This window comes from Taudactylus pleione, unplaced genomic scaffold (assembly GCF_031769625.1).
Source record: "Taudactylus pleione unplaced genomic scaffold, aTauple2 ptg000313l, whole genome shotgun sequence".
NCBI classification, from domain to species: domain Eukaryota; kingdom Metazoa; phylum Chordata; class Amphibia; order Anura; family Myobatrachidae; genus Taudactylus; species Taudactylus pleione.
In genome coordinates, this window is record NW_028284714.1 from 5,483,603 (window position 1) to 5,509,716 (window position 26,114).

At 45.6% G+C, this 26,114-nt stretch overlaps 1 protein-coding gene across 2 annotated transcripts in view; it reads left to right on the forward strand.

Annotated features, from left to right (window-relative positions):
• The first annotated feature begins 5,472 nt into the window (after positions 1 to 5,472).
• PYGM (glycogen phosphorylase, muscle associated) overlaps positions 5,473 to 26,114 on the forward strand; it is an 80,953-nt gene continuing 60,311 nt past the window's right edge. The window contains exons 1-4 of one of the 2 annotated variants that reach the window (XM_088442538.1): positions 5,473 to 5,920; positions 11,124 to 11,225; positions 12,863 to 12,941; positions 17,546 to 17,649. In XM_088442538.1, the coding sequence (XP_088298664.1) occupies positions 5,678 to 5,920; positions 11,124 to 11,225; positions 12,863 to 12,941; positions 17,546 to 17,649 (528 nt within the window). In that variant the 5' untranslated portion in view covers positions 5,473 to 5,677. Of the gene's footprint in view, positions 5,921 to 8,827; positions 8,944 to 11,123; positions 11,226 to 12,862; positions 12,942 to 17,545; positions 17,650 to 26,114 lie in introns of those variants that run through there. The other variant, XM_088442539.1, reaches the window with a different exon arrangement.

Below are 26,114 nucleotides of genomic sequence, written 5' to 3' on the forward strand. Positions count from 1 at the left end.
CGCTCAAATGTGGGAGTACCAAAATCTCCCTCCCTACCATATCTTAGTGCACTTCTTCGCTCCTTTTACAGAAGCTATCACGATACGGTTCCGCACAATTATCTGTACACTAAGTGCTACAAGTGTTACTGCGTTATTTCTTTTTATGTCATCATTTTTACAGATGAGATTTTTTTATGAATAAATACCTTTTGCATGTTTGGAATGTTCTGCACCATATATATATATTTTCTTCTCTTTTGGGTAAAAATCTTGCGGAGATTCATTTGTTGGATCAGATCTGGAAATAAAAGAGAACACTGGTGTGGTCACTGCAGATAAATACATCAAACTTGGAGTAAGACAATGTGGACTTCTCCATGTGAATTTGACTTTTCAGCAGTTTGGGCAATGCTTGGGGCAGACACCAGTTGAGGTAGAGTTAGGGGTTGAGCCCGGTCAGCAGTGATAGCGGTTAGACAGCCTTGGTTCCCAGCTACTCTTTGCTCTGCAGCAGCTCAAGTGACAGAGCACACGCTGCTTGTAACTGTGTGATGTCGGCGGCTGAAGGTGTGCCGCATGGGGCTGCCCTATTTCCCAGTCTGAGATCATGGAGAGGAGATCACAAGGCGACAAGGGCAGCCGAGGGAGGTGTCACTTGGAGGGTTACCCTGGCCGGAAGCACTGTAGTCCCGTATTGTGCCCTTGAACCTCGGGGCCTGGGACGGAGGTATCCTTTGTACCCCCTGTCACTGGGCCTGGCTCCTCGAAGCTGTATACGAAGCTCTCTCCTTGCCACTGGAGCCACCTTCTTCAATCCACTGGGTACCGCAGGCTCATTCCAGAAGTGAAGGCACCAACGGGAGGCTGGCTCCTCCCTAAAATCTTATAGGTATCGTAGCAGAACCCAGGAGACCTCAGAGGCGCCACAGGATTGGCCGCGCGGCCCGGCATGGATACAGAAGCCTCAGGATTGGCTGCAGAAGACCGTGTCCCCAGGGACCCACACACTTTGTAATAGCGAGTCCCCAGTCCTCAATTTAGGGTAAAATACGCGCTATAGCGCGTATTTGCGATCACTGCTGATTGGGGGTTAAAGAGAGGGTGAGGACCCCCGGGGACACTGAGGTGAGTTACAGGGAGGACGGGGACACTGAGGTGAGTTACAGGGAGGATAGGGACACTGAGGGGGAGATACAGGGAGGGTCAGGGCTGGGACACTGATTGGGGGTTACAGGGAGGGTGGGAGGTGGGACACTGATCGGGGTTTAAAGGGAGGCAGGGGCTGGGACACTAGGGGAAAAAGGGAGGGTGATGACAGGGACATTGAAGGGAGTTACAGTGGGGGAGAAGGCAGGGACACTGAGGGGGTGAGGATGGGGACACTGGGGGTTAAAGGGATAGTGAGGACGGGGACACTGAAGGGAGTTACAGTTGGGTAAGGGCTGTGACACTGAGGGGGAGATACAGGGAGGGTGTGGGGGCTGTGACACTCAGGGGGGTTACAGGGAGGGTGTGGGGGCTGTGACACTGAGGGGGGTTACAGGGAGGGTATGGGGGCTGTGACACTGAGGGGGGTTACAGGGAAGGTGGGGGCTGTGACACTGAGGGGGGTTACAGGGAGGGGGGCTGGGACACTGAGGGGGGCTACAGGGAGGGTAAGGGAAAGGACACTGAGGAGGAGATACAGGGAGGGTGGGGCTGTAACAGGGAGGGGGGTTACAGAGAGAGTGAGGGAAAGGACATTGATTGGGAGTTACAGAGAGGGTGATGGCTGAGACACTGAGGGGAGTTTACAGGGAGGGTGAGAGAAGGGACACTGAGGGGCAGATACAAAGAGTGTAAGGGCTGGGATACTGAGGGGGAGATACAGTGATTATACATTTAAGTAAATAAGGTGCACTCACTTACCTGATAGTGTTTGTAGTGCCCCCTCTCCTCTTCAGGGTCCAGGAGATGCAGCTGTCGCATTGGGTCTCCTCCTGCGCTGCTGCTCCTCTTCAGCACTTCCAGGTATTCCCTTCAGGTTGCTGCTATTTCCAAGTTGGAGAAAGGACCTTTGTGACGTAGACACCACGTGACCGCTGCAGGAGGCTGGACCGCTCCTGCGTTACCATCCACTAGGGCATAGAGGGGGAATATATATTTGTGGCGAGCGCAGCGAGCCACCGTGCCCGAAGCGTGGCGAGCGTAGCGAGCCCACAAGGGGACACTTTTGGTCCCCCGTTACCATCCCCGCCCCTCCCCCTTTCAGGCCGAGTCACGTGGGTGTGACGTCACAGGGCCATCAGCCCTGTACAGTCTAGACCTAACCATTCCCTTCACACACAGCAGGCAGGCAGGGGGGCGTGTCAGACAGTAGCTGTTACTAGAGGTCCCGTTGGTCCTCTAGTGTCTGCTGGCAGAACATGGCCAGTGGACACTAGAGGACAAGGAAGACCTCTAGTAGCATTACTTTTCTTAATGTGAAAATGTCTTCTCTCTGGCGGCGGCCATTTTGGGAAAGACATTTTGTACACTAGCATCCAAACGGACGGCCAGACCAGCCCACTTAACCATCGGCCCTTCTGGCATTTGTCAGAAATGCCCGATGGCCAGTCCGGCCCTGCTACAGGGGCATTATTATGGGGGCATGGACATTACCACAGGGGCATTACTATGGGGGCATGGACAATAAGCGGAATTACTAATGGGGCATGAGCACTACAGGGGCATTACTATTGGGGCATGGGCATTACAGAGGCATTACCACAGGGGCATTACTTTGGGGCATACTTGCCGACATCTCGGCAGGGGAATCCGGGAGGGGGCTGGCAGGTCCGTCCAGCAGGGAGGATGGGGGCGGGTCAAAGAGGCGGAGCAGGGGCGTGCCGACGTGTCATAGTGGCCCCGCCCCCGCGTTATAATGCCAATATTACTGGCATTATAAGGCAGGGGGCGGGGCTACGATGATGCGATTCGCGCTGAATCGTGTCATCACACCCCCGCACCGCCCACTTTTGCGGTTGGTGCGGGGGTTAGTGGGGAGCCGGCATCTATTCCGGGGGACTTGCCTAGTCTTGCGGGGTGTCGGGAGCGGCACCCGATTTTCGGGAGGCTCCCGACAGTCCCGGGAGAGTAGGCAAGTATGCTGTGGGGGCATGAGCACTACAGGGGCATTACTGTATGGGCACTACAGGGATATTACTATGGGGGCATGGGCACTACAGGGGCATTACTATGAAAGTATGGGCACTACAGAGGCATTACCACAAGGGTATTAATATGGGAGCATGGGCACTACAGGGGCATTACTGTATGGTGGGCACTATAGGGGCATTACTATGGGGGTATTAACATATGGGCATTACTATGGGGGCAATACAATATGGGCACTACTACAGGGGTATTACTATATGGGCACTACTACAGGGGCATTGCTATGGGGGCATTATCATATGGGCACTACTACAGGGGCATTACCTCAGGGGGCATTACTATAGGGGCACTGCTGCAGGGGGGGCGCCAAATTACTGTCTTGCCCCCTGGTGACAAAAATCCTAGTTTCGGCCCTGCCATGTACCCCTGTAGGCCAGTCCTACCCTGGCTGTGGATTTGTTGTGGACGTGTACAATGAACTGCAGGTTATTCAGAGGTGAGCGTACACAAAGATACTGTAATATCAGATGGGTCTTTTACACCATGGCTATTGCTGGTGCACATGCTGATAATGATGACGGCTATTCTCACAAGTAAACATAACTGTTGTACAGCCACATAGCTGTCATTGATTCTGAATACACTACAGGAGGAATTCCGCAGTTATTGCGGCTGCTTTGTTTGCGACTCTCAGCCCAAATACTTGTACGCTCCCATCATAGCCGTCTCTAGACTTCTTGGTGCCCTGCGCCAGAGAGAGCATTGGCGCCCCCCTCCCCCACCCATTTTTTAAATAGGGATATAAGATAGTGCACCTTAGAAAGGACCATGGCCTCATGGGGAAGGGCCAGGGAAGAGATAAGGAAGGCCAGGAGATGCTGGGGATAAAAGAAGAGGAAGCTACAAGTAAGAATGAAATTAACCAAGAAAATTTACAGCCCGAACAGCGCCCCCTGCCCTGCGGTGCCCTGTGCCATGGCACAGGTCGCACTACCCTAGTTACGGCCATGGCTCCCATTTACCTTTAACAGAAAGTATGTTCTGCTTATAATAGAAACAGAGAACAGTTGGTGAAGTTAGTATGTACCTTTATAATGTATTTTTGCATTATTATTCATAAATCATCAAATATTTTCCTAATATCTAATTTGTCTGATCTGATCTGTCTCTCTAATGATAATACATCAGAAACCCTGGTGGGGGCTAGTTGTGTTGTCCCAGGAGTCATCTCTGACCTTTCCTGAGTAGCAGCTTTACCTGTCAGTCACCAGCTCCCCAATCTCTCACTCCCATCCATGGGAGGTATTTATAGTCCCCTCCACGTAGGCCAGAGCAGCTGTCATGACATGTACTGTATGTCTACTACACTCACAGTAATCTAACACACATATAGTATCTGTCTGTAAATGTTTTTTCCTTGTCCTTGGTTTTGCTCTATCCTCCTCTTTCTTGCACCTTAAATCACCTTACGGTCTCTCATCAGTCTGTCCATTCTTATACACAGTATTACTTCCTAGTATATCTCTGAGCTTCTTCCCATCTCCGACAACAGCTGTAGTATCCTGATTCCATGGCCCCCTCCTTCCCACAGAAGGTGTCACTTCTCTGCTCTCAGTGACCTTTGGGTAGGCAAGTGTTCTACATACCGTGTCGGTCACTGCAACCTCTACCTAAATATGGAAGCTAGAATTTAGGCAAAAGAAGGGTTAAGCTTTTTAATAGATGGCAATAGGAGAGTACTGATGTCAGACAGAGAGGGAAACAAGCCGAGCTATGCAATGCTCTGCAGGATTCTCAATAATAAAAGTAATTTAGTTTTAGTGTTGCTGGTGTGAACCTGGGTGATGCTGTGAATACACCTGATTGCAAAAGTACAAAGGCTTCTATTGCTATACTGACAGGTTACAAGGGATAGTAATGTTTTATTGTCCACGTAAATTAACTTATCTGTTTTTTTGTCACGGTCAAAAAATAGTGTCCTTGGCGTTTGAGAGTTACATGGGGATGTATCACCCCTGCTCTCTGCCCTGTAATACATATATCCTACTGCTTGAAGGTCACCGCTATATTTAAACAGCAGAGGGACAGACTAAATATGATCTGCAGAATCTGAATTAACCCCTCTGTTGCTCATTACTACAGGACCACTGATCTCTCGTAGTCTGGGTCACTAAGCAATCTGCACATCAATCTTCCGTCGAAGCAATAATTCTGTTCAACTTTTCTGCTGTGATACTGCCTCAGAGGACTACTATAACCTTCACAGACCCATGTCAGAGTATTGAGTTGCATTAGGGGGACTAGTACATTTTGGCTTGTCTTACAGTCCCAATCCGCTCAACTCCCACCTTCTGCATAACCTGCCTCCTGTGGCCCTGCCCTTTGACTATGTTGTTATGTAAGAGGGGCAGAAGCAATGTGTGCCTTCTGGAACAGATGAGTTGAGTTAGTGAGACACTCAGAGGTCTCTGCTCCACACTCTGGTCCACACCAGCGCAGCATTCCTACTTTCCTCACTCACTCTCTTCTGTATTCCACCTTTCAAAGTTTTACCTCTACCATGTCTCGCCCACTTACTGACCAGGAGAAGCGAAAGCAGATCAGTGTCCGGGGTTTGGCCGGAGCAGAAAATGTCTCTGACCTGAAGAAAAACTTCAACCGTCATTTACATTTCACACTTGTGAAGGATCGTAACGTTGCCAATCCCCGTGACTACTACTTTGCCCTCGCACACACAGTGCGTGATCACCTGGTGGGGCGATGGATCCGAACCCAGCAGCATTACTATGAGCATGACCCTAAGGTAAGTTGTATAGTGAGTGATCAATTCAAACATTCAAAAATATCCTACACAAAGTTACAAGAGGATAGTAGTTTGGTCTCCTGCATACACATTTACATAGGCATGCAATTTACATTATGTTTTGTGTAGAATTGTTGGCAGATTCATGTTTAAGGTTAAACTATATTAGTATTACATTTTACATGCATGTTTTACCAAGGTTCTCAGTGTGCAAAATCTGGGCCTGATTCAGAGATGGACGGAATGGCGATGTTTATGCACCTGAGCGATTATCTGTGATCTGCGCATGCGTAGGAGTCGCACTTTATTCGCAAAGTTATTGACAGGCAGACACCGATTGTGGGTGGCGTATCTCTGCCTGCGACTGCGATCCCAGACACACTGAAAATGGCTCCAGCGTCTCAGTTCCTGCAGCCATTCTGATTCTAAGCCTTTCCATGTGGCTGTGAATGCTTACTACATTATACTAATATATGAATCCTGCTGTGTATACTAAAGAGTCATGCGAATGCATATGTCCGCCTATCGCGCTGTGTTCTTATGTCCGCACCCATCATCATTACTATCAGGACTTACACCTGCCCCATGCTGGGTGCAAAAGATCCACCTGAAACAGACGTCCCCACTCTCTCACTGCGAATGAGCACTGAAGTCGCCTGGCAGATTGGTCCATGTCATTGCATAGTCGCTGCCCAGAATCACCCATTTCAGGGATTGTGTGGTCCGCCGATAGATGGATCAGTTCATATGCACTTCCAAACTCCTTCTGTGCGCTCAAGTCTGATTGGTGCATGTGCAGTCGCTGACTTATTTCTTTGGTACATGTGCAGTCGCTGACTTATTTCTTTGGTACATGTGCAGTCGCTGACTTATTTCTTTGGTACATGTGCAGTCGCTGACTTATTTCTTTGGTACATGTGCAGTCGCTGACTTATTTCTTTGGTACATGTGCAGTCGCTGACTTATTTCTTTGGTACATGTGCAGTCGCTGACTTATTTCTTTGGTACATGTGCAGTCGCTGACTTATTTCTTTGGTGCATGTGCAGTCACTGACTTATTTCTTTGGTACATGTGCAATCGCTGACTTATTTCTTTGGCACATGTGCAGTCGCTGACTTATTTCTTTGGTACATGTGCAGTCGCTGACTTATTTCTTTGGCACATGTGCAGACGCTGACTTATTTCTTTGGTACATGTGCAGTCGCTGACTTATTTTTTTGGTACATGTGCAATCGCTGACTTATTTCTTTGGTGCATGTGCAGTCGCTGACTTATTTCTTTGGCACATGTGCAGACGCTGACTTATTTCTTTGGTACATGTGCAGTCGCTGACTTATTTCTTTGGTACATGTGCAATCGCTGACTTATTTCTTTGGTGCATGTGCAGTCGCTGACTTATTTCTTTGGCACATGTGCAGACGCTGACTTATTTCTTTGGTACATGTGCAATCGCTGACTTATTTCTTTGGCGCATGTGCAGTCGCTGACTTATTTCTTTGGTGCATGTGCCGTGAGCTGAAATCCGCGTAATCTGTGTGCATTGTGATATACGTCCGTCTCAGGACCCTGACTTATGTTTATCATTTGAACTGCCTGTACAGAAGCATTGCCAAACTCACTCAATGTTCACAAAATGTTAAATAAGTGTGAATGACTAAATTGTTTACCATATTCTGTCAGAGCAAAGATTCCTGGAGATTGGTCAATAATTTGATAATGTATCAAAATGTCTCCTCAAAGGAGAAAGTGTTTTATATGCAACTACCTGTGAATAAATGATCTGACGTGTGTTGTGGTAGGATACAACCTTTACTGGCAATGATATTGCAATCAAGTAATATTAGTTGGGTTGTTACTAGAAGATGCCAGAAGAATCCTACATGTGTAATAAAGAACAATCTACAAGACAAGTATTAGGGTAATATTTAATAAAGTGGTGGTGTTGCCCATAACAACCAATCAGATGATGTCTATAATTTTCTAGGATACAAGAGAAATGATGGCTACAATGTGATTGGTTGCTATGAGCACACTTTTAGAAGCTTTAGTAATTTTCCCCTTAGACTCTAATACGCATGGTGATGCTGCTGGACGTTTTACTAGAAATCTGTGTAACGCACAACTGACAAGCGTACTTCCATTATAGTTTATCACCAAGACCTCAGATCCTGAGATTTGCTGTGACTGAATTAAGTGAATCTTACAAGTGTTTTTAGAAGTCTTAGCTCTCTAGATGACTTGTCAGGGTAATTCATCATTTTCACACTAGAGTTTGATCAGAGCTTTGTATGTGATGGCGAACAGAGAACTGGGATTAAGCAGTGACTACTTAAGCCAGGCAAAGGTTCATTCGAAGAAAATAATTTGTGTTATCACAGCTTAGTGTTTAGGAATCAGGGTTTATTTTACTTCAAAATGACAGTCACCATTTTTTCTTTTTTTAATGATTAATGACATACCACATCAAATAATGGACATTTAAGAGGGGCGTATCTTCCTATTGGCCAGGATGGCACTCGCCAGGAGCGCTGGCTGGTTGGGGGGCGCCGGCGCCTCCCGGCAGTGCCACCCGTGGCCAGTTCTGTCTGCAGGACCATAACTAAGGGTGGCCCCACAGCCGGAACCCACCGATCTCACCCCCCGCTGCTGCAAACTATATTGCCGGAGCCTGCTGCGATGTTATGCTAGCCAATTATCTCCAGGCTCCTCACAGTGGGACAGCTATCCAGCAAGCAGCAGGGCCCCTCGGGATTTGTAGTTGCTGAGGCTGTCATGCTTCCTAGTGCAGTGCTCCAGCAGACTACAATTCCCAGTATGCAGTGCACCACAAGCTCCTGGGCACCCAGGGTGAGGAAAGTAGTGGTGCAGCTGACAGTCCTTCCCCCCAGCAATCTGTCTTGCAAAGAGTCCTGCCACAGCCAGTGTGTTGCCCAGGGATGGGGCATTCTGTGGCAGATACATCTAATTCTCATTGGACCCCAGCGCTCCCCATTATCTCAGCTACCTGCTGCTGTTCATTCTGGTAAGGGGCTAACCTGTCATATACATACAGTATATGGTGAAATAAATAAATATATAGTATGTATATATAAATATGGGGGGCAGGCTATATGTGGCAGTGCAAGGGAGAGGAAGGCTCTATAAGGGGGATACAGGGGGCAGTAATGCTGTGGATGGGGGTGTGGATGGCAGAGTGATATCAGTGTCTCCTGTGCTAGGCTGTATTTGGGGGTATGGGGTGAGATGCAGGCTGTGTATGGGGTACAGGTGGGATTCAGGCTATAGAGAGTGGTACAGGGGAGATGATGGCTGTATAGAGGGATTATTGCGGGTGAGAGCCTGGTGCGCATCTATGGAACGTGACTAATGTCCCTTTTTAAAAAAAATGGGGAGGGGAGAGCGCTGATACTTTATCTGGCATATGGCACCAAAATCTAGTTACGGCTCGGTCTGTTAAAAGTCTGTGCTGCTGATCTCTAAAGGTGCCCACACACATACCGATGAGCTCACAATCCAACGATGTGTCCAATTTCCCTTGAAACTCTCCCCGTCAGCTGTGAACACGATATGCATACGATATGCTGTCCAATCTTCATCCGATCTCCTGCAGCCAGAGCTTTTAACAGTGCGTTTGTGTCTAGATTGTCAGATTTGCCGTACTGCATGGCAGATCTGAAGATGCGATGTGCGACCTGCGTGGTAGCGCATCGTGATCCTGAGTGTGGACTCACGATTTGGGCATTTTTTACCTGATCTGTCGTTCCAATGTGTCGGAATCGGCCAGATCGGGAAAAAAATCGCTATGTGTGTGGGCACCTTTAGTCAGAAATATCAGCGCCGGACGACAAGGGAGGAGAGGGGAGAGGAGGTGAGAGGGCGATCGCCGTCTGTACAGTCACCACGTTGTCTGTTTACTAACTGCCAATAGGGGGGGCGCCAGTCCCTTACTTGCCAGGGGCGCTTGGACCCCTAGATCACCCCTGCGTTTAAGTCTGATTGGTCCTATAGGGATCTGTAGCGGCCTTTTGTAACCTGCAGACCGTAGTAATTTCTGTAAAAAACTGTTTCACAGAGAGCTTGGTGACTAGTGCTGTTTATTTGTCACTGTCCCCCCACCTGGCGATAACTAACACTAGCTATAGCAGGTACAGTAGTAGCCTTCACTGGGGCTTCACCTGGCACAGCCTCAAACTCGTGCAAGGGCCAAACATGTTCATTACATTTTTCTCAGGCATCAGATAATGATGAAACCCTGAAAAAAAATATTTTATTTTACTATTGAAACTCTGAAAATTAAATTAGTTATTGACTTCTACAACTGGCAAAAAGCTTTATTTAGTGTAGTGTATCTCAGTTATGTCTTCACACCCCAGACTAGTGTTTATGAGAATGTCATATTGAGAACAGATGAAATGATTAGTTTATCTGTGCTATAACAGAAGCCTAGTTACATAGGTGCTAGCTCTGTGGGTGTTGTAGCTCCCCCAATATATGTGTTGTAGCCAGGGTCAGACTGGCCAACAGGGGTACAGGGGAAACCCCTGTACTGAGGGCCCACCCCCCTCTATCGATCAGGTCTCAGACTGTGCACTTTAATTATACATATGTTACACTATACTGCACAGGACTATGGTGTATTATCTATAATGCAGTGCTGTTATTATTAGTATCTGGTACATTACCATGCATGCACTAGTAGTATTAAAATAAATATATTTTTAAAGTGGTCCAGACTATGTCCTCTCTAATGGTTAGCCAAGCCTTTGTGGATGCTCGCCACACCCCCTCTGGAAGGTGGCCACACCCCTAAGTATGGGCCTCTATCACTGCATTCCCCCGGTGAGCCCGTCATGCCCCAGTCCAACACTTGTTGTAGCACCCCTATCATTTGGCTCCTATGTCTGGTAAAGTAAACATTGGAAGAAACAGAGGATTAGTTGTCATCTTTGCTCATAGGTACAAACTTGCACTAGAACTATAGCAGTCGTTCAGCAATTAACTATCTGTCTAATGCAAATTAGACATTGTCTGATTAGATGCTATATTTTGAATGTAGATTTGCACCCTACTAAATAACCTTTAGATACTGAATGTGTACACAGCAGATCTCATGTACACAGTGTCATGCTTGGCACCTGTGTGGTTGTTGTAACATGTTCAATAATTATATGTCTCTTAATGACAGTTCTTTTTTACTTACAGAGGATTTATTACCTCTCCCTGGAGTTCTATATGGGCCGGACACTCCAGAACACCATGGTAAATCTGGGTCTTCAAAACGCTTGTGATGAGGCTATATACCAGGTAATTATCATGATTAAATCAAACGTACATTCTTGCTCTACATCATAACAATATACAGTAGTGTCATATAATATTATATAGTAGCACTATGCCATGGGTGTTGCAAATTCACACCATGCATTGCCCAGAAAGTGAACACAGACGAAGGCATGCTTGCAGAACATGGAGGAATCCTTACATCATGATCTAGAAAGGTAGAACGGGGACGGTATATTCTCACATAGACTGAGTACAATAAAGGTGTGTTCATGCAAATGCAAATACTTGGATACTGTGGAAATTATGCAAATACCCCTGAGAAAGCCATATTATTTATTTGTGGGTGATCAAGGCAGGTGCAAATAGTAGATGATGATTGCAATCTCCACTTGTGATTACCTGTTGGGAACACTCCCTTGATACTAAATAACAAATAAGTAGAATACCACCCTGGGATTGGCGCTGGACATATATATAAACATAGGGAAATTTTCAAATCAAAAGAAAAAATGGCAAATTTTCATACATAAAATATGAAGACACAGAGAATAATCTCCTCCACAATAATAAATAGTATATACTTAGTCCTTTATCAGTCCAATATACGCAAATTTCCACAGATTAAATATCTAGTGAAGTTCCTCCACTCTTTATTCTTCTGAGTCGTATTCCTCAAACATGGATAACCGAAAAAGAAAAGCCAGAAGATATATTCATAGTGCAGTATGGAGCCCGTCCTTGTGATGTGTAAGAAAAAGTACCAGGAGAGGGATCCCTCCCCATCACTCTCCACTCGCACATGTGTGGTCAGCAGACTACGCATGCGCAGTAGTGCGCATGGCATCTGAAGAAATAGTGAAGGGATAGCATTTGCAATCACTTTAGTTCCACTTCAATCGCCATGCGCACTGCTGGGCATGCGTAGTCTGCTGACCACACATGGGGAGGGATCCTGCGAATCTATTTCCCAGAATTTTTTGCAATATGTAGCCCATAGGTTACAATAGCTAATGCCATCTTCAGATGGTGTTAGGTATAGGGGCCGCTCTGTATTTTTGAGCAAAAACTGGAGACTCTACATACATTTGGGGGATATTCATTATTTTCAAAACACACGCCAAAAATTGGGGTTTTGGGTGATATCCTGCACATAATAATTGATAAATAGGCCCCATAATAGCGAATGCATTTGTTGATCATGAGAAAAATGGTTTACATGGGTACAAGTGGGTTGTTGTCAGTGTCAGTGATGTGTATCCAGCGTAAACCAGACAAATATGCTCTTGAGGACTGGAACGCAGATTTACTAAAGCTTCTAAAATAGTCAAGTGGAGTATTTTTTCCTATAGCAACCAGATTCTGTCTAGAATGCAATAGAGAAATAAAATAATAGCTAAAATCTGATTGCAACCCCTCTACTTTTCATTTTTAGAAACTTTAGTAAATCTACCCCATTCAGTTATCCACATATCCACATGGAAATAGAGTCAATCCTCAATGGTCCCCATATCTGATTCCCAGATAGACTTGATGTTATACCTATTGTAAAGTACTTACAATAATATTTTCCCATGGCTTACTGTGATCTCCTGTGTAGACATATCAGAAATGATTTCATGCTGCAGTAACAGTTATCTTAATCCCATTACATCTCTTAGCTTGGACTAGACATGGAAGACCTAGAGGAGATTGAAGAAGATGCTGGTCTGGGAAACGGTGGTCTGGGAAGACTAGCAGGTATGTCTGGGCATAGAGATCTGTGTTTCCATTAATAACATTTCTGTTTCTGTGGGGCCTATTTATTAAACGTGTACATATGGCGACAATCATTTTTATATTGCCACTTATAAATTCTCAGTTGCCGTGGCAAAACCTCTCCAGAGCCATAAGAATTCCTTATTACTGTGGGGGCCCCCTGTCCATACTAGGGCCCTGATTCAGACCCACTCGCAAGCGGCTGTGCGCTCGCAAGTGGGTCGATGGTGCGCATGCGCCAGATGCGACGAGTGAAGGACTTTCCTTCGCTCGTTGTGTCTGATCAAAGGGGGCGTGCTGTGGATGTTGATTGACAGCACGCCCCCTTTGGTGGGCGTGCCGGGGGCGTTCCTCCCAGACAGGGGCGTTCCCAAGGGAACGCCTACCGTCAGAAGCCGGCCCACTGACATCACTAGTGATGTCAGTGGGAGTGATTTTGGCTCAACCGCAGGCTCCGGCTCGCAGTGGCGATGGTCGCGATGGTCAAGACCATCGCGGTCATCAACCTGCACGCTCGTATAGGCTGTGGGTGGTGACCCACAGCTATACGAGCGTCCAGGAGGACACTCCATAATTATGGAGGACGGCCCTCATTCAGAGCGTGCGCTCTGCTCAGAGCGTCCGGCTCTGAATGAGGGCCTAGGTTCATTGGAAAGAGCAACAGTGGTAATACAATGATGGTAACAGTGGTAATACAATGATGGTAACAGTGGTAATACAATGATGGTAACAGAGGTACACAGTGGTACACAGCAGTGGTAGTACAATGATGGTAACAGAGGTACTCAGTGGTACACAGCAGTGGTAATATAATGATGGTAACAGAGGTACACAGTGGTAGACAGCAGTGGTAATACAATGATGGTAACAGTGGTAATACAATGATGGTAACAGAGGTACACAGTGGTAGACAGCAGTGGTAGTACAATGATGGTAACAGTGGTAATACAATGATGGTAACAGAGGTACACAGCGGTAGACAGCAGTGGTAATACAATGATGGTAACAGAGGTACACAGTGGTAGACAGCAGTGGTAGTACAATGATGGTAACAGTGGTAATACAATGATGGTAACAGAGGTACACAGTGGTACACAGCAGTGGTAATACAATGATGGTTACAGTGGTAATACAATGATGGTAACAGTGGTAATACAATGATGGTAACAGTGGTAATACAATGATGGTAACAATGGTAATACAATGATGGTAACAGAGGTACTCAGTGGTACACAGCAGTGGTAATACAATGATGGTAACAGAGGTACTCAATGGTACACAGCAGTGGTAATACAATGATGGTAATAGAGGTACACAGGAGTGGTTACAACAGCAGTAATTGCAAGTAATCGGGGTCTTACACCTGGGAGCTAAGTACTGTACGTCCGTACAGTAATGTGACACTCTACACAGTGGCACACACTAGACTGCGCAATTATGTCACTGAGTCAGGGTTCGGTCCTCCTGGTGACTCTGAGTCCTAGCCTGGATGTATGCAGGAGACAGTGCCGGAAGGAACTTTTCTCTAAGAAGAGAGCTGCACTATTTTTGGTTTCTCAATGTACCTAGGGAAGTCATCTATATGCAGAACAGACTATTGCTGTGTGACATTGTGATAGCATTACACCACCTGCAGATTTCCCTATTACAGCCTAGTGCCTATAGCCAGTGCCGATGTAAGGCTCTGTGCTGACCGCCAAACATGTCACGTCATGATGTCATGCGTAGGTAGGGGGGGGTCGGGCGCTATCAGGAAAGGGTGTTTGCAGAGCTGCAGGGATCAGTTTCAGCGATGGTGCCCTGAAAGGGATCCCTGCAGCTCCGTTTCAGGGCACCATCGCTGAAACAAGGTCCCCTTGCTGTTCATCTCCATGCAAGTGCCACTTCCAGTCCAGGCTTTGGTTGGTACTGGGAGCAGTTTTCAAGAGGGCAACCCCAATTATTTCTAAATACAACGCACAGTATACAACTAGCCTATGACACACACACAGTAACTACCACACTCATACTGGGAATTACAAACCAACTGCTGTGTATATTGTACATCAAACCACAAAGTGACACAACGTTACATCATATTGGCACAGGTAACCTACGTCGGCAGTGAGATTCACCATTTTCCAGAGGTGATAGCTTCCCCATTCTTTGCTGCATCAGGGTGGGATGCAGCAACACCAAAAATGCGGTCAACCTCAGAAATTGCCATTTTTGGAGGTTCTACCACATGTATGTGTATGCACCAAGCTCTGGAAAGCAAAACTTTCCAGAACCTGGACCCGATTAGCAATGCCATCTATAGATAGCGTTGTCTAATGGAAGCCGAATGTTTTTTTTCTGAGACTTCCCTGAGAGGGATCCATTAGTATCCCTTCCAGGGTCCCCCGCAGCTCACACAGACGCTGGCCGTACATGCACAGCAGGACTCCCGGGTCATAAACCAAGAAGTCACCACACTGCAAAGGACGGCTCTCATAGGGAGAGCTGTTCTTTGCTTAAATGTACATGCATATGGTGTTAATAAACACCACTATACAGTGGCGGAATGCATTGCATCCAAAATTAGATATTTAAAGCAATCCCGTGTTTAGGGAGATTTTAATGGTGATAGCAAATCTTCCATTACTGCAATAAATGGGAATAGACAATCATAGTTATTGCGTATATTGATAACTAGGTTCATAACTGTACAAAAACAAGCATGAACAATTCCTACACTAACTTTACAGCATTCAGAAACACTATCATCATTGCAGTCATCCCCTCATCATCCTCCTTTTCTCTGCTCTTCCCCTCGCATGTTGGACCAGCTATCCACATCACTCCATTGTCCAGCTCTGTACAGACCACTTGCTCTGTGACTTGGGAGAGATGTATAAAACCTTCTACAGAGTGGACAAGTTCTCCATAGAAAGCAGTCAGCTTCTACCTTTAATTTTACAGAATGTACTATATAAATGCTAGCTAGAAGCTGATTGGTTGGATTTGGAACCATAGAATGCCGGCCCTCACTATGGAGTCACTTGTCAAGTATTGTGCTCTCATTCCAGTGCTGCAAATCAGCATAGTGCTGGAAGCAGAGGAGGCAGCGTTGGTTGCTTGCTTTGTGACTAAACTGCATCTCTCCTCCCTGTATACAATCGGGAAACCGGCTGCCTTACTACCAACAGCCGGCTTCCCGACTGTCATATCCCGGCGAGGGTGAAATGCTGGGCGTCTAGATGCCATTTTCCCGATGCAGGGAGACAGGCGCCCGCCAACCCGATCGAAGGGATGCCGGGCACCGCGAGCAGATAGCCGCGGGGGGGGGGGTAGGATTAGGTTTAGGGCACCCGGGGGGACTTAGGGTTAGGCACCCCCCGGGAGGGTTAGGGATAGGCTAGGGGGAGGGAGGGTTAGGGTTAGGCACCCCCGGGGGGGACTTAGGTTTAGGCAGCGGGGAGGGGGGGGTTAGGGTTAGGCACTTAGAGGGGGGATTAAGGTTAGGCACTTGGGGGGGAGGTTAGGGTTAGGCATCCCTAAGGAGGGTTAGGGTTAGGGGGTTAGGTTAGTTTATACTTACCTTAGCGACGATCGGGATTTCCAGCGCTGTCGGGCTTCCGCTGCCGGGAACTCTGCTTTTGTCGGCCAGGCGCTGCCGAGAATCGAACCATGCGGCCGGCGGTATTTCATACCGATTCCCTCCTCCCAATGCTACATGTGACAGGGGAAGGAAGAGGGGAGAGCATGGGGCAGCACCAAGGAAAGCAGGACAGTATTGCCTCGTGTGCACTATGTGTATCTACAATGTGTTCCCATGGCACTTGTCCAATTCACATATTAAAAGGATGGCCCTTATGATCTTATACACCTCTGATAAACCTACCTGTTATATAAAAGTGAACTATTTATGTGGAAACATCCATTTACATATGAATACTGGGGGGGAAGATATAGATAAATAGGCTTTTATAATCTGCTGATAACTCAAGCGTGGGCCTCATTTCTAAGTCTTTAGGGAGTACTGTAAACATTTCTCTCATTGTACCAGCGTTACCAAACTTTCTTAGGGTTATATTTAGTAATGGGCAGTTTGTGAAGAGACATATCAATGGTGGTGTTGACCGATCATTTTAAAATGGCAACAGGAATTAATGTTAAACAAGGAGCGCGCATATCATGGGTACACACTGGACAATGTACCTGATATGTTGCTCCGATCTGTGGGATCGGATGACATATTGTGTATTGTGTACCCAGCTTTTGTCTTACACCCATAATAAAATTTCTGGACTCGCTCATCACACATATGCTTATAAAAAATGAATTGATAACACATCACCTCAAAAATGTTTATTATCTTCTTAAGACATAATACATAATACAAATTAATAATAAATAAAACAACATTTTTTCAGCTATAGCCTTTCATCTCAAAATGGGAGCTATAAGTTAGGGGCCATAGAAAAACTGTAACTAACAGAAAGTTCTTCTCTAAGTTTGATTTGTTTTTCTCTTTTGCATCAGAGATGTGTTCTGTAATATGATGTAGTCTAATTACATCTCTCCTTTTTGTTTCTTTCTCCCCTCCATAACTTCATCTCTCACAGCCTGTTTTTTGGACTCCATGGCCACTCTTGGGCTGGCTGCATATGGTTATGGAATCCGATATGAGTTTGGCATCTTCAATCAAAAGATTAGCAATGGCTGGCAGGTTTGTTAGTAAAATAATATAATAATAACAATCATCATATGTAGCCGGTTTTATTCCTCTAGGACTCAAAGCACTTTTCATTTATAGAATAAAAATACAACATGAAATAAACATATAAAAGACCTAGGGGTATATTTACTAATTTTTGATTTTAGTGTGATTTGTCATTCAATGGTGAGAACCGTGAGGTAACCTTTAGTAACCTCGCTGTTCTAATCATTGAAATCAATGGTGGGAACCGCTCATTGGCTGAAAGGCGAAAAGGCTCGCCTCTATCAGCCAATGAACACTCAGCCCCGGCATTTCTAAGGGAAATGCCGCGGCAGAGCCCGTCATTCGGGAAGTACCGCCCTTAGAGCACAGGTTCTCAAACTCGGTCCTCAGGACCCCAAACAGTGCATGTTTTCCATGTCTCCACACTGAATCAAGTGAAATAATTAGCTCCACCTGTGGACCTTTTAAAATGTGTCACTGAGTAATGATTACACCTGTGCACCTGCTGGGTGACTTACAAAACGTGAACTGTGTGGGGTCCTGAGGACTAAGTTGAGAACCACTGCCTTAGAGGATGGTACAGTTTGTGGTTCGGGTCTACTCATTTTTTTTGTTTTTAGAAGACTGTGGATGCCTACATGGAGAAAAGGACCGGTCCAGGTACTGTAGGTGAGTATGTGTGAGTGTGTAATAAACTTATACTGTCACAGTGTGTGTGTCTTGTCTATATTTTAACATTTCTTTACAGGTGAACTAGAGGTACCAGCGGGCACTTAATGCCCCGCATGCTGGTACTTGTGGTTCACTAAGTACCAGCATGCGGGGAGGCTTGCAGAGACCTGTAGTTCTACTGTTAAAGACAATGTTATCACTTCTATTTTCACACCACACTTTACACTATCAACCCGGCACCCACCGCCCAGGAGTGCCGGGGACAGCCCTGGGCTATAAGCCTAGGCCTAGATTGCCCTGGAGAGTGGGACCCCTTTATTGGGGGGTCCCCCCCTCAGAGATCCCCGGCCTGGGCCGACTAGTGGTCATGCGTAATGCATTGGCCGAGGGACCCGGTGAAAGGGTTTCCCTGGCTGTCGCATTCCACCCCCCCCCCACTAGAAGAAGGAGTTTGGTGCCGGTTATGGCAAATACAGGGGACCCCTACTCATTTTGTCTCCTGTATTTCAAGGACTGGATCGCTTAGCCCTGTGCTGGTTGTGCTAAATACTGGGGACCCTACATTTTTTGTCCCCTGTATTTTCACAACCAGGACTGGCTCTAAAAAGCCTGGGGCTGTTTGTGCTTTTAGGGGGGGACCCCACATCCTTTTATTAAATTATTTTAACACTTTAAGCTTTTTACATACAAGTGCATGCATGAAGCTCACTAATCTGTGCATGCATCTGTGTCAATCAGACCTGCTCATGCTAAAATCGAAATGCATGAAGCAGTTCTATCGATTTGGGGATTTGAAGTTCCATTTTGAGTGGGATTTGGTGTTCGATTTGTACATGGGCATGCATCAAATCACTGTTCCCTGGGTGAACTCATCAGTTCCTTTATCCTCTAGTATAACTTCTATGCCGACAACACTCAACTCTCCCTCTCTTCTCCTGATCTCTCCCCCTCCACCTCTCTCATGTGTCCAGTTGCCTCCCTGCCATCTCCTCCTGGATGTCTGTGCACTTTCTCAATCTCAACATGGCCCGAGGGTCATTCTTGATTCGTCCTTCTCTTTCACCCCCATATTCAATGTCTTGCCCAATCCTGTCATTTCCAGCTCTGCAACATCGCTCACATCAGACCCTACCTCTCCCAGGATGCCGCTAAGACTATCATCAACTCACTAATCATTTCTCGTCTCGACTGCTGCAACCTTTTTCTTACTGGCTCCTGTCTCACTACTCTCCTATCTGTACTTAACGCTGTAGTTAGTCTTTCTCTACTGCCTCTCCACGTCTGCCTGCCCTCTCTGCCAAGGCCAACCCTGGCTCACCCTCTTCAAACCCCTCACTCTCACATATAAGAACCTCTCCAACTCCACTGCTCCCTACATTTCTAACCTCATCTCCCTACATACTCCCTCCCGCCCACTCCGATCGCCTGTCCTCTCCTCTGGTTACTAGCTCTCACTCCCGAATCCAATATTTCTTGCGTGCTGCCCCCCCATTACTGCAATTTTCTCACTCATTCTATCAAACCATCCCCTAGCCCTCAAAGTATCAAATGGGTGCTGAAAACCCACCTGTTTATAAAAGCATACCAGCCTACTGCTTAACCGCTTTGCCACAAAGTTCACCATACCCTCTTTCATCTTCCATCTCCCCCACTATTGCTACCTGCCCTCAACTCCCGTTTGTCATCTGTTTGTCTTGCCGACCCTTTAGTATGTAAGCTCCTATGAGTAGGGCGCTGTCTCATCATCTACTACTCTTGCGCACCAGCTACACTCGTTTACCACCTTCTTGGACTCTCTGAGTGGAACTGCACTTCATCTTAGTCTTTCCTCTTGCAGTGGCTCTAAACCTGTTAGTTGCGCCCTAGTATATGGGTACAGGATTCAGCTTGTAATGAATATTCCCCTTACCCCACTGATATCAGTAGCTGTATTGAGAGTTGTAGTGTTAATTGTTAATTGTATACTGTATTGCTTATTGTATTGTACTGTGTTACCATATACTGTCTTGTAATTTGCCCTCTGAAAGACGCTGCGCACCATATGTGGCGCTTTATAAATAAATAATAATAATATGATGATGAAGGAAGTCACTATCACAATTCCTAATGTGTTTTATATATTAGATTGTAAGCTTGCGAGCAGGGCCTTTCTACCTATATATCTGTCTGTTATTACCCAGTTTTGTTCTATTAATTATACAATTGTAAAGCGCAACGGAATATGCTGCGCTATGTAAGAAACTGTTAATAAATAAAATAAATAAATAAATATATATATATATATATATAGTGGTTCACCGTATATCATTATCCCGCGCTGGGATACACAAAGATTAAAGCTGCTCCTCCAGCGTGAAATTGACTTTCATTTGCACGGGGTCACCTTGTCCGATTATTTCAGGGACAAAAAAATGCCCAGGGGATTCAGAATCAGAAACGTGCCGACTATAGGCCGTTATAATCCAGATTTTTGCAGGAAGTGGGCAGCAATACTAAACAAATGTTCGTTTGATCTAATGCTGCTAGTTATTTCTGAATCCTCCAGAGAGATCGCTGTCGTTAAAGAAAAGATTGTAGCTTTTGAAGGGACACACATTGATCAGTTTAAAGCGGACACAAGTAACGACTGGCTGAATAAATTATCCACACAATTGGACAAATACAGAGCCGACTTGATAAAATTCAGGTATACAGCTGGGTGAACAAGAGAGGTCAACAACCCAGCAGAAAACCCCGTCTAAGACCAGCCCACAGACACCGCATAGACACTGAAACGTCCAGTGGAGGTGCATCGTCAAGTGACATAGAATGTGTTGGTGGCATTTCAAAAATGGCTGCACAAAAGTACCCTTTAGGCGTGACCACCAGGGCCCTGGTTGGGACCCCAAAAACGTCCGCACTCGGAGGGGGGGACAATGGACGAGGACGTGGAGGAAAAGGGCGCAAAGGGAGGACATAGTTTTTAATCTCTCCTCCCGTAATATAACATCAGATGAGTTAAAAGTTCTCAATAGGGGGCTTTCCTTTGTCCCCACCAATACCCCAGATGCGTTCACAGCTAAAGTGGACCTATACAAATTCCATCGCAGACTAAAACTCAAAGAGCACTTTGGTATGGACAGTATGACACACACAAAAAATCCACCATTTTTCAAACGCTCCACCTTTGAACCGACATCTACGAATCAAGCTATTAAATTTTTCAAAGATTGACAAAATACATACAGAGTTTAGTCCGGGTCCCTCGAATCTGTCCTTCAATGAACGCAAGGCATTGAAGGATCTATCTGGTTATCAAGATATTGTAATACGCCCCGCCGACAAAGGTGGTGGCGTGGTTATCCAGAACTTAGATGTATACAAAAAAGAGGTCTATGGGCAATTGTGTGATGTTACTGTCTATGAAGTACTTCCCATTGATCCTACCATGAGATACAAATCTGAGCTGGACACTATTCTGCATAAAGCCGTCATTGACGGGATTATTTCACAGAAGACCAAGGATTCCCTGGTCACTGACTTTCCAAAAGTACCAGTACTGTAATGTATCCCAAAATTACATAAAAATCCCTCTAATCCCCCTGGTAGGCCAATCATTGCGGCCAGGGATGCATTATACTATATCGTTTCACAATTTTTGGATTTTTTTCCTTCAGCCGGTAGTGCAGCAGGAACCCACCTGCCTGAAAGATACCACGACATTTTTATTAAAATTACAATCTCTGTCCCCATTGTCCACGCGACATCTGATGTGTACCATTGACGTGGTAAACCTATACATGTGTATACTGCACAACAGAGGACTGGAATCCATCAGGCGCATTTTGAGCAATAATTCAGCATACACGGGTCCGGACATTGATTTTTTCATCACCCTGTTAGAGTTGACCCTTGCTAGGAACTATTTTATTTTTGATAATAAATTTTACAATCAACGGTCCGGATGCGCAATGGGATCATGTGTAGCTCCATCGTTTGCCAATCTCTTTATGGTGCAAGTAGATAGAGACATCTTCTTTTCAGATCCCCATATAGGACAGCACATTAAATTTTATTGTCGCTATATCGACGACATCTTTATGTTGTAGTCCAATGGAGAGGAATCGTTTCTGAAAGTTATGAACAACATCAATGAGAGAGATCCGGCTGTCAAATTCACGTTTGACCACAGCTTTCAGGAAGTACATTACCTGGATGTAGCGGTTAGGCTCAACAATCACCTTGAAATTGAGACCTCAATTTACACAAAGAGGACTGATAGGAACAAATATCTGGATGCCTCTAGCTATAATCCCTTAGCGTCCAAAAAGGGCCTTCCATTTTCCCAATATCTGCGGATCATCAGAATATGCAGCAATAGGGGTGATGCCATCACACAGATGGATTTGATGACCAACAAATTCCTTGCTAGAGGATATCACCCTAAAACCTTAAGATCAGCGATAAGCCCTGTCAATCGGCAGAACTGATGCATTAAAACCTGCCGCTCACATTAAGAACAGTAAGCAACGCATCGTTTGGACTCAAGACTATACGGCATTAAGTGGCAAACTGATGAAAACCGCGAAAGAACTTTGGCCTATTGTGACTTGGGGATGATTCTTTACCTGGTCTTTAACACTCCTCTATCATGCCCGCGTTCAGACGAGGCAGTAACATCAAAGATCTGGTAGTGCACAATGACATCTCCTCCTTCAAATCCTCCAAGAGGAGTCATTTCCTTACCCGTAAAGCGGGGAATTATAGATGTATTGGTTGCATTATATGCAGCTACCTAGAGGTTGGGGACACATTTGTGCACCCCAGATCGGGCAAAAAGTTCCAGATCCAGTTTCCCCTTACGTGCTCAAGCAAATTTGTGGTGTACTACATAAGGTGTCCATGCGGGCTCCTCTATGTAGGTAAAACCACGAGGCAATTAAAGGAGCGCATGGCGCTCCACAGGTCCAACATAAGAGCAGCGATCGATGGTAACCCTTCCAAGCAACCAGTGGCTAGGCACTTTCGGAATGCCAAGCATGGTTTAAGCACCTTGAGATATAAAATTATAGATTGGGTCCCCCCCAGCGTAAGGGGAGGGGACAGAGGTCGCATTTTGTTACAAAAAGAGGCAAGGTGGATTCACATTCTCAATACAGTGCATCCATCAGGTCTCAATGAGATGTTGTCCCTTTCGTGCTTTCTGTAGTAGCCCTATGTTACACTTATGTGTTGGCTTGGGTTGTAGAGCCAGCCAAACCACTGTGGGCACATCCTTGGTACATGACCCACGTACATTCCATTACCCCCGTTTGAGTCTTAGCCTATATGTGCACATTAGATTCAACAGTGCAGCCTGGCATGGTCATTGTACTTATGCCGTTGGAAGCCGCGGTTCTCTTTGATCCATTTATATATTTGTCTTCAAGCGATCAGTGCGTACTGGTTGCCGTATCTATGCCTCAGCGCCTTGTTGTTGTTGTGTGTTTTGTTGTCTTGGTGATGGGCACGTCAGTCCAGCCACGCCCCCCACAGGTAGCCGTGACGCCAGCGGGTTGCCACGATTGATGACGTCATCTGCGCCTGGACGGGGTGCGAGGCAGAGAGATGCACGTTGGTGAGTGACTATTTATTGTCTGTATGTTATGTATTTGCTTATAAGGTCTTGATAAAAGAGGTCACGCCTCTGAAACGTTGACTACCACTATTGAGTGCCCTGATTTATTATTTCTACACTGGAGTGCCATCCGTCTCTACTTTGCTATTTATAATATATATATATTATATATATATATATATATATATATATATATAGTAGTTCACCGTATATCATTATCCCGCGCTGGGATACACAAAGATTAAAGCTGCTCCTCCAGTGGTACAACTGTTAGTGGAAACCTAGCAATAGACAATATAACTATAGTAAACCCAGAGGGCACTAGGTACTGTAATGTTCATTCCGAATGTGCACTGTAAATTTACCCTCAGGTATTGCTCTTGGGGAAGTTATATAATATAATATAATTACAACACTTCCCACAATTTCATTATCTATTGATGGCACAACTATCTCCTCTAGCCCCAAAGTGCACTATCTTGGAGTTATCCTAGACTCCTCCCTCTCCCTTAAACCGCACATTCAGCACCTCTCGCAGTCCTGCCATTTTCACCTAAAAAATATCTCCAGGATTAGACCCTTCCTCACCCAGGATGCCACTAAAACCCTCATCCACTCACTGGTCATCTCCAGATTGGACTACTGTAACCTTCTCCTAGCTGGCCTCCCAGTCTCTCACCTCTCTCCACTACAATCGGTTCTCAATGCTGCTGCTCGGCTCTTCTTCCTCTCCAGACGTTCTACATCTGCTTCCCCTCTCCTTCAAGCCCTACACTGGCTCCCCTTCCCCTTCAGATGCCAATTCAAGGTTCTTACATTCGCCTACAAAGCCATCACCAAATCCTCTCCCGCATACATTTCTGACCTTCTCTCCCCTCACGCTCCCGCCCGTCCACTTCACTCAACTAATGCATGCCGCCTCTCTTGCCAACTGATTACTTCCTTCCACTCCCGCATCCGAGATTTTGCCCGTGCTGCTCCCTACCTATGGAATGCTCTCCCTCTCAGACTCTCCACCTCTCTACAAATCTTCAAACGGGCTCTCAAGACCCACTACTTCATCAAGGCCTTTCAGCACTCATCCTAACCCACCTCATGCTCTTTCCTTCCTATCTTCCCCTTCTGTGTCACGCCTGTCTGTCTGCCCCTGCCCTTTAGAATGTAAGCTCTTATGAGCAGGGACCTCTTCCCTCATGTGCTTCTCTTTACATTTTCTTCTACTCTCTACTCCCCATTAGGGCACCTAAAACGGCACTGCCAACTCCCGGCAGCTTATTGTGAGTGCTTTAATCACTGTTTCAGTAATGTATATAAGTCGTGTCCTTGTCCTGCACTGTAATGTACTGTAAGTTACTTGTTTCTTGTTTACCTATTAGTTCTATGTACGGCGCTGCGGAACAATTGTGGCGCCATATAAATAAAGTATAATAATAATAATATATAATATAAAAAAGAAATGGCTTACTGAATATAATTGCAAAACAGTTTCTTTGAAATGAGCAGAAATACATACAGAAAACCAAACATTCACATCTCATCTTTTCTGCACCGGTGCGGTGTTTGGACGTTTTATCAATGTATGTACCATTTGATGCACTGATCCAGACTGATATTGTCTGCATGTTTTAACTCTATGGTTTGGAAATTACACGGCTATGTTTGAATTTCCATTTGGATAATAAATTATTCTCATTTACATAGTAGTTTTCCATTTGTTGTAATTTATTATCATTGATAGCACAGCTGTGTTGTCACTATAGTCTGTTAAAATTACACATATTTAATTGTGATGTACTATAAATCTATTTTCCAATAATTAAACATCTCACACAAGGTGTAGCACTTGAGAATACCCCCATCGTCTCTAGTTTTGAACATAGAAAGTTGGATATCTCTATTTCTCTAAGCAGCTCCTATTTACATATAAACAGTACTAGCGGCGTGATGCTATGTCATACCTGTGCAAGGACAACAATATGGGCACCTCTACAATGGCTGATTGACCCCCAAGAAATGAGCATGTCTACAGGCTTTTCATTAGCTTTAAACACAATTTAATTTAGTTTCACCCCCCTTCTTGTGATCTCACTTAGAGGTCAGGTGATAAAGCTTTTATGACACAGAGGTACATATAATAGCATGTGAGATGCAGACAGTAGTGAGGTTTCAGCAATTTAGCCGCTATAAGACAATTATAAAAGCA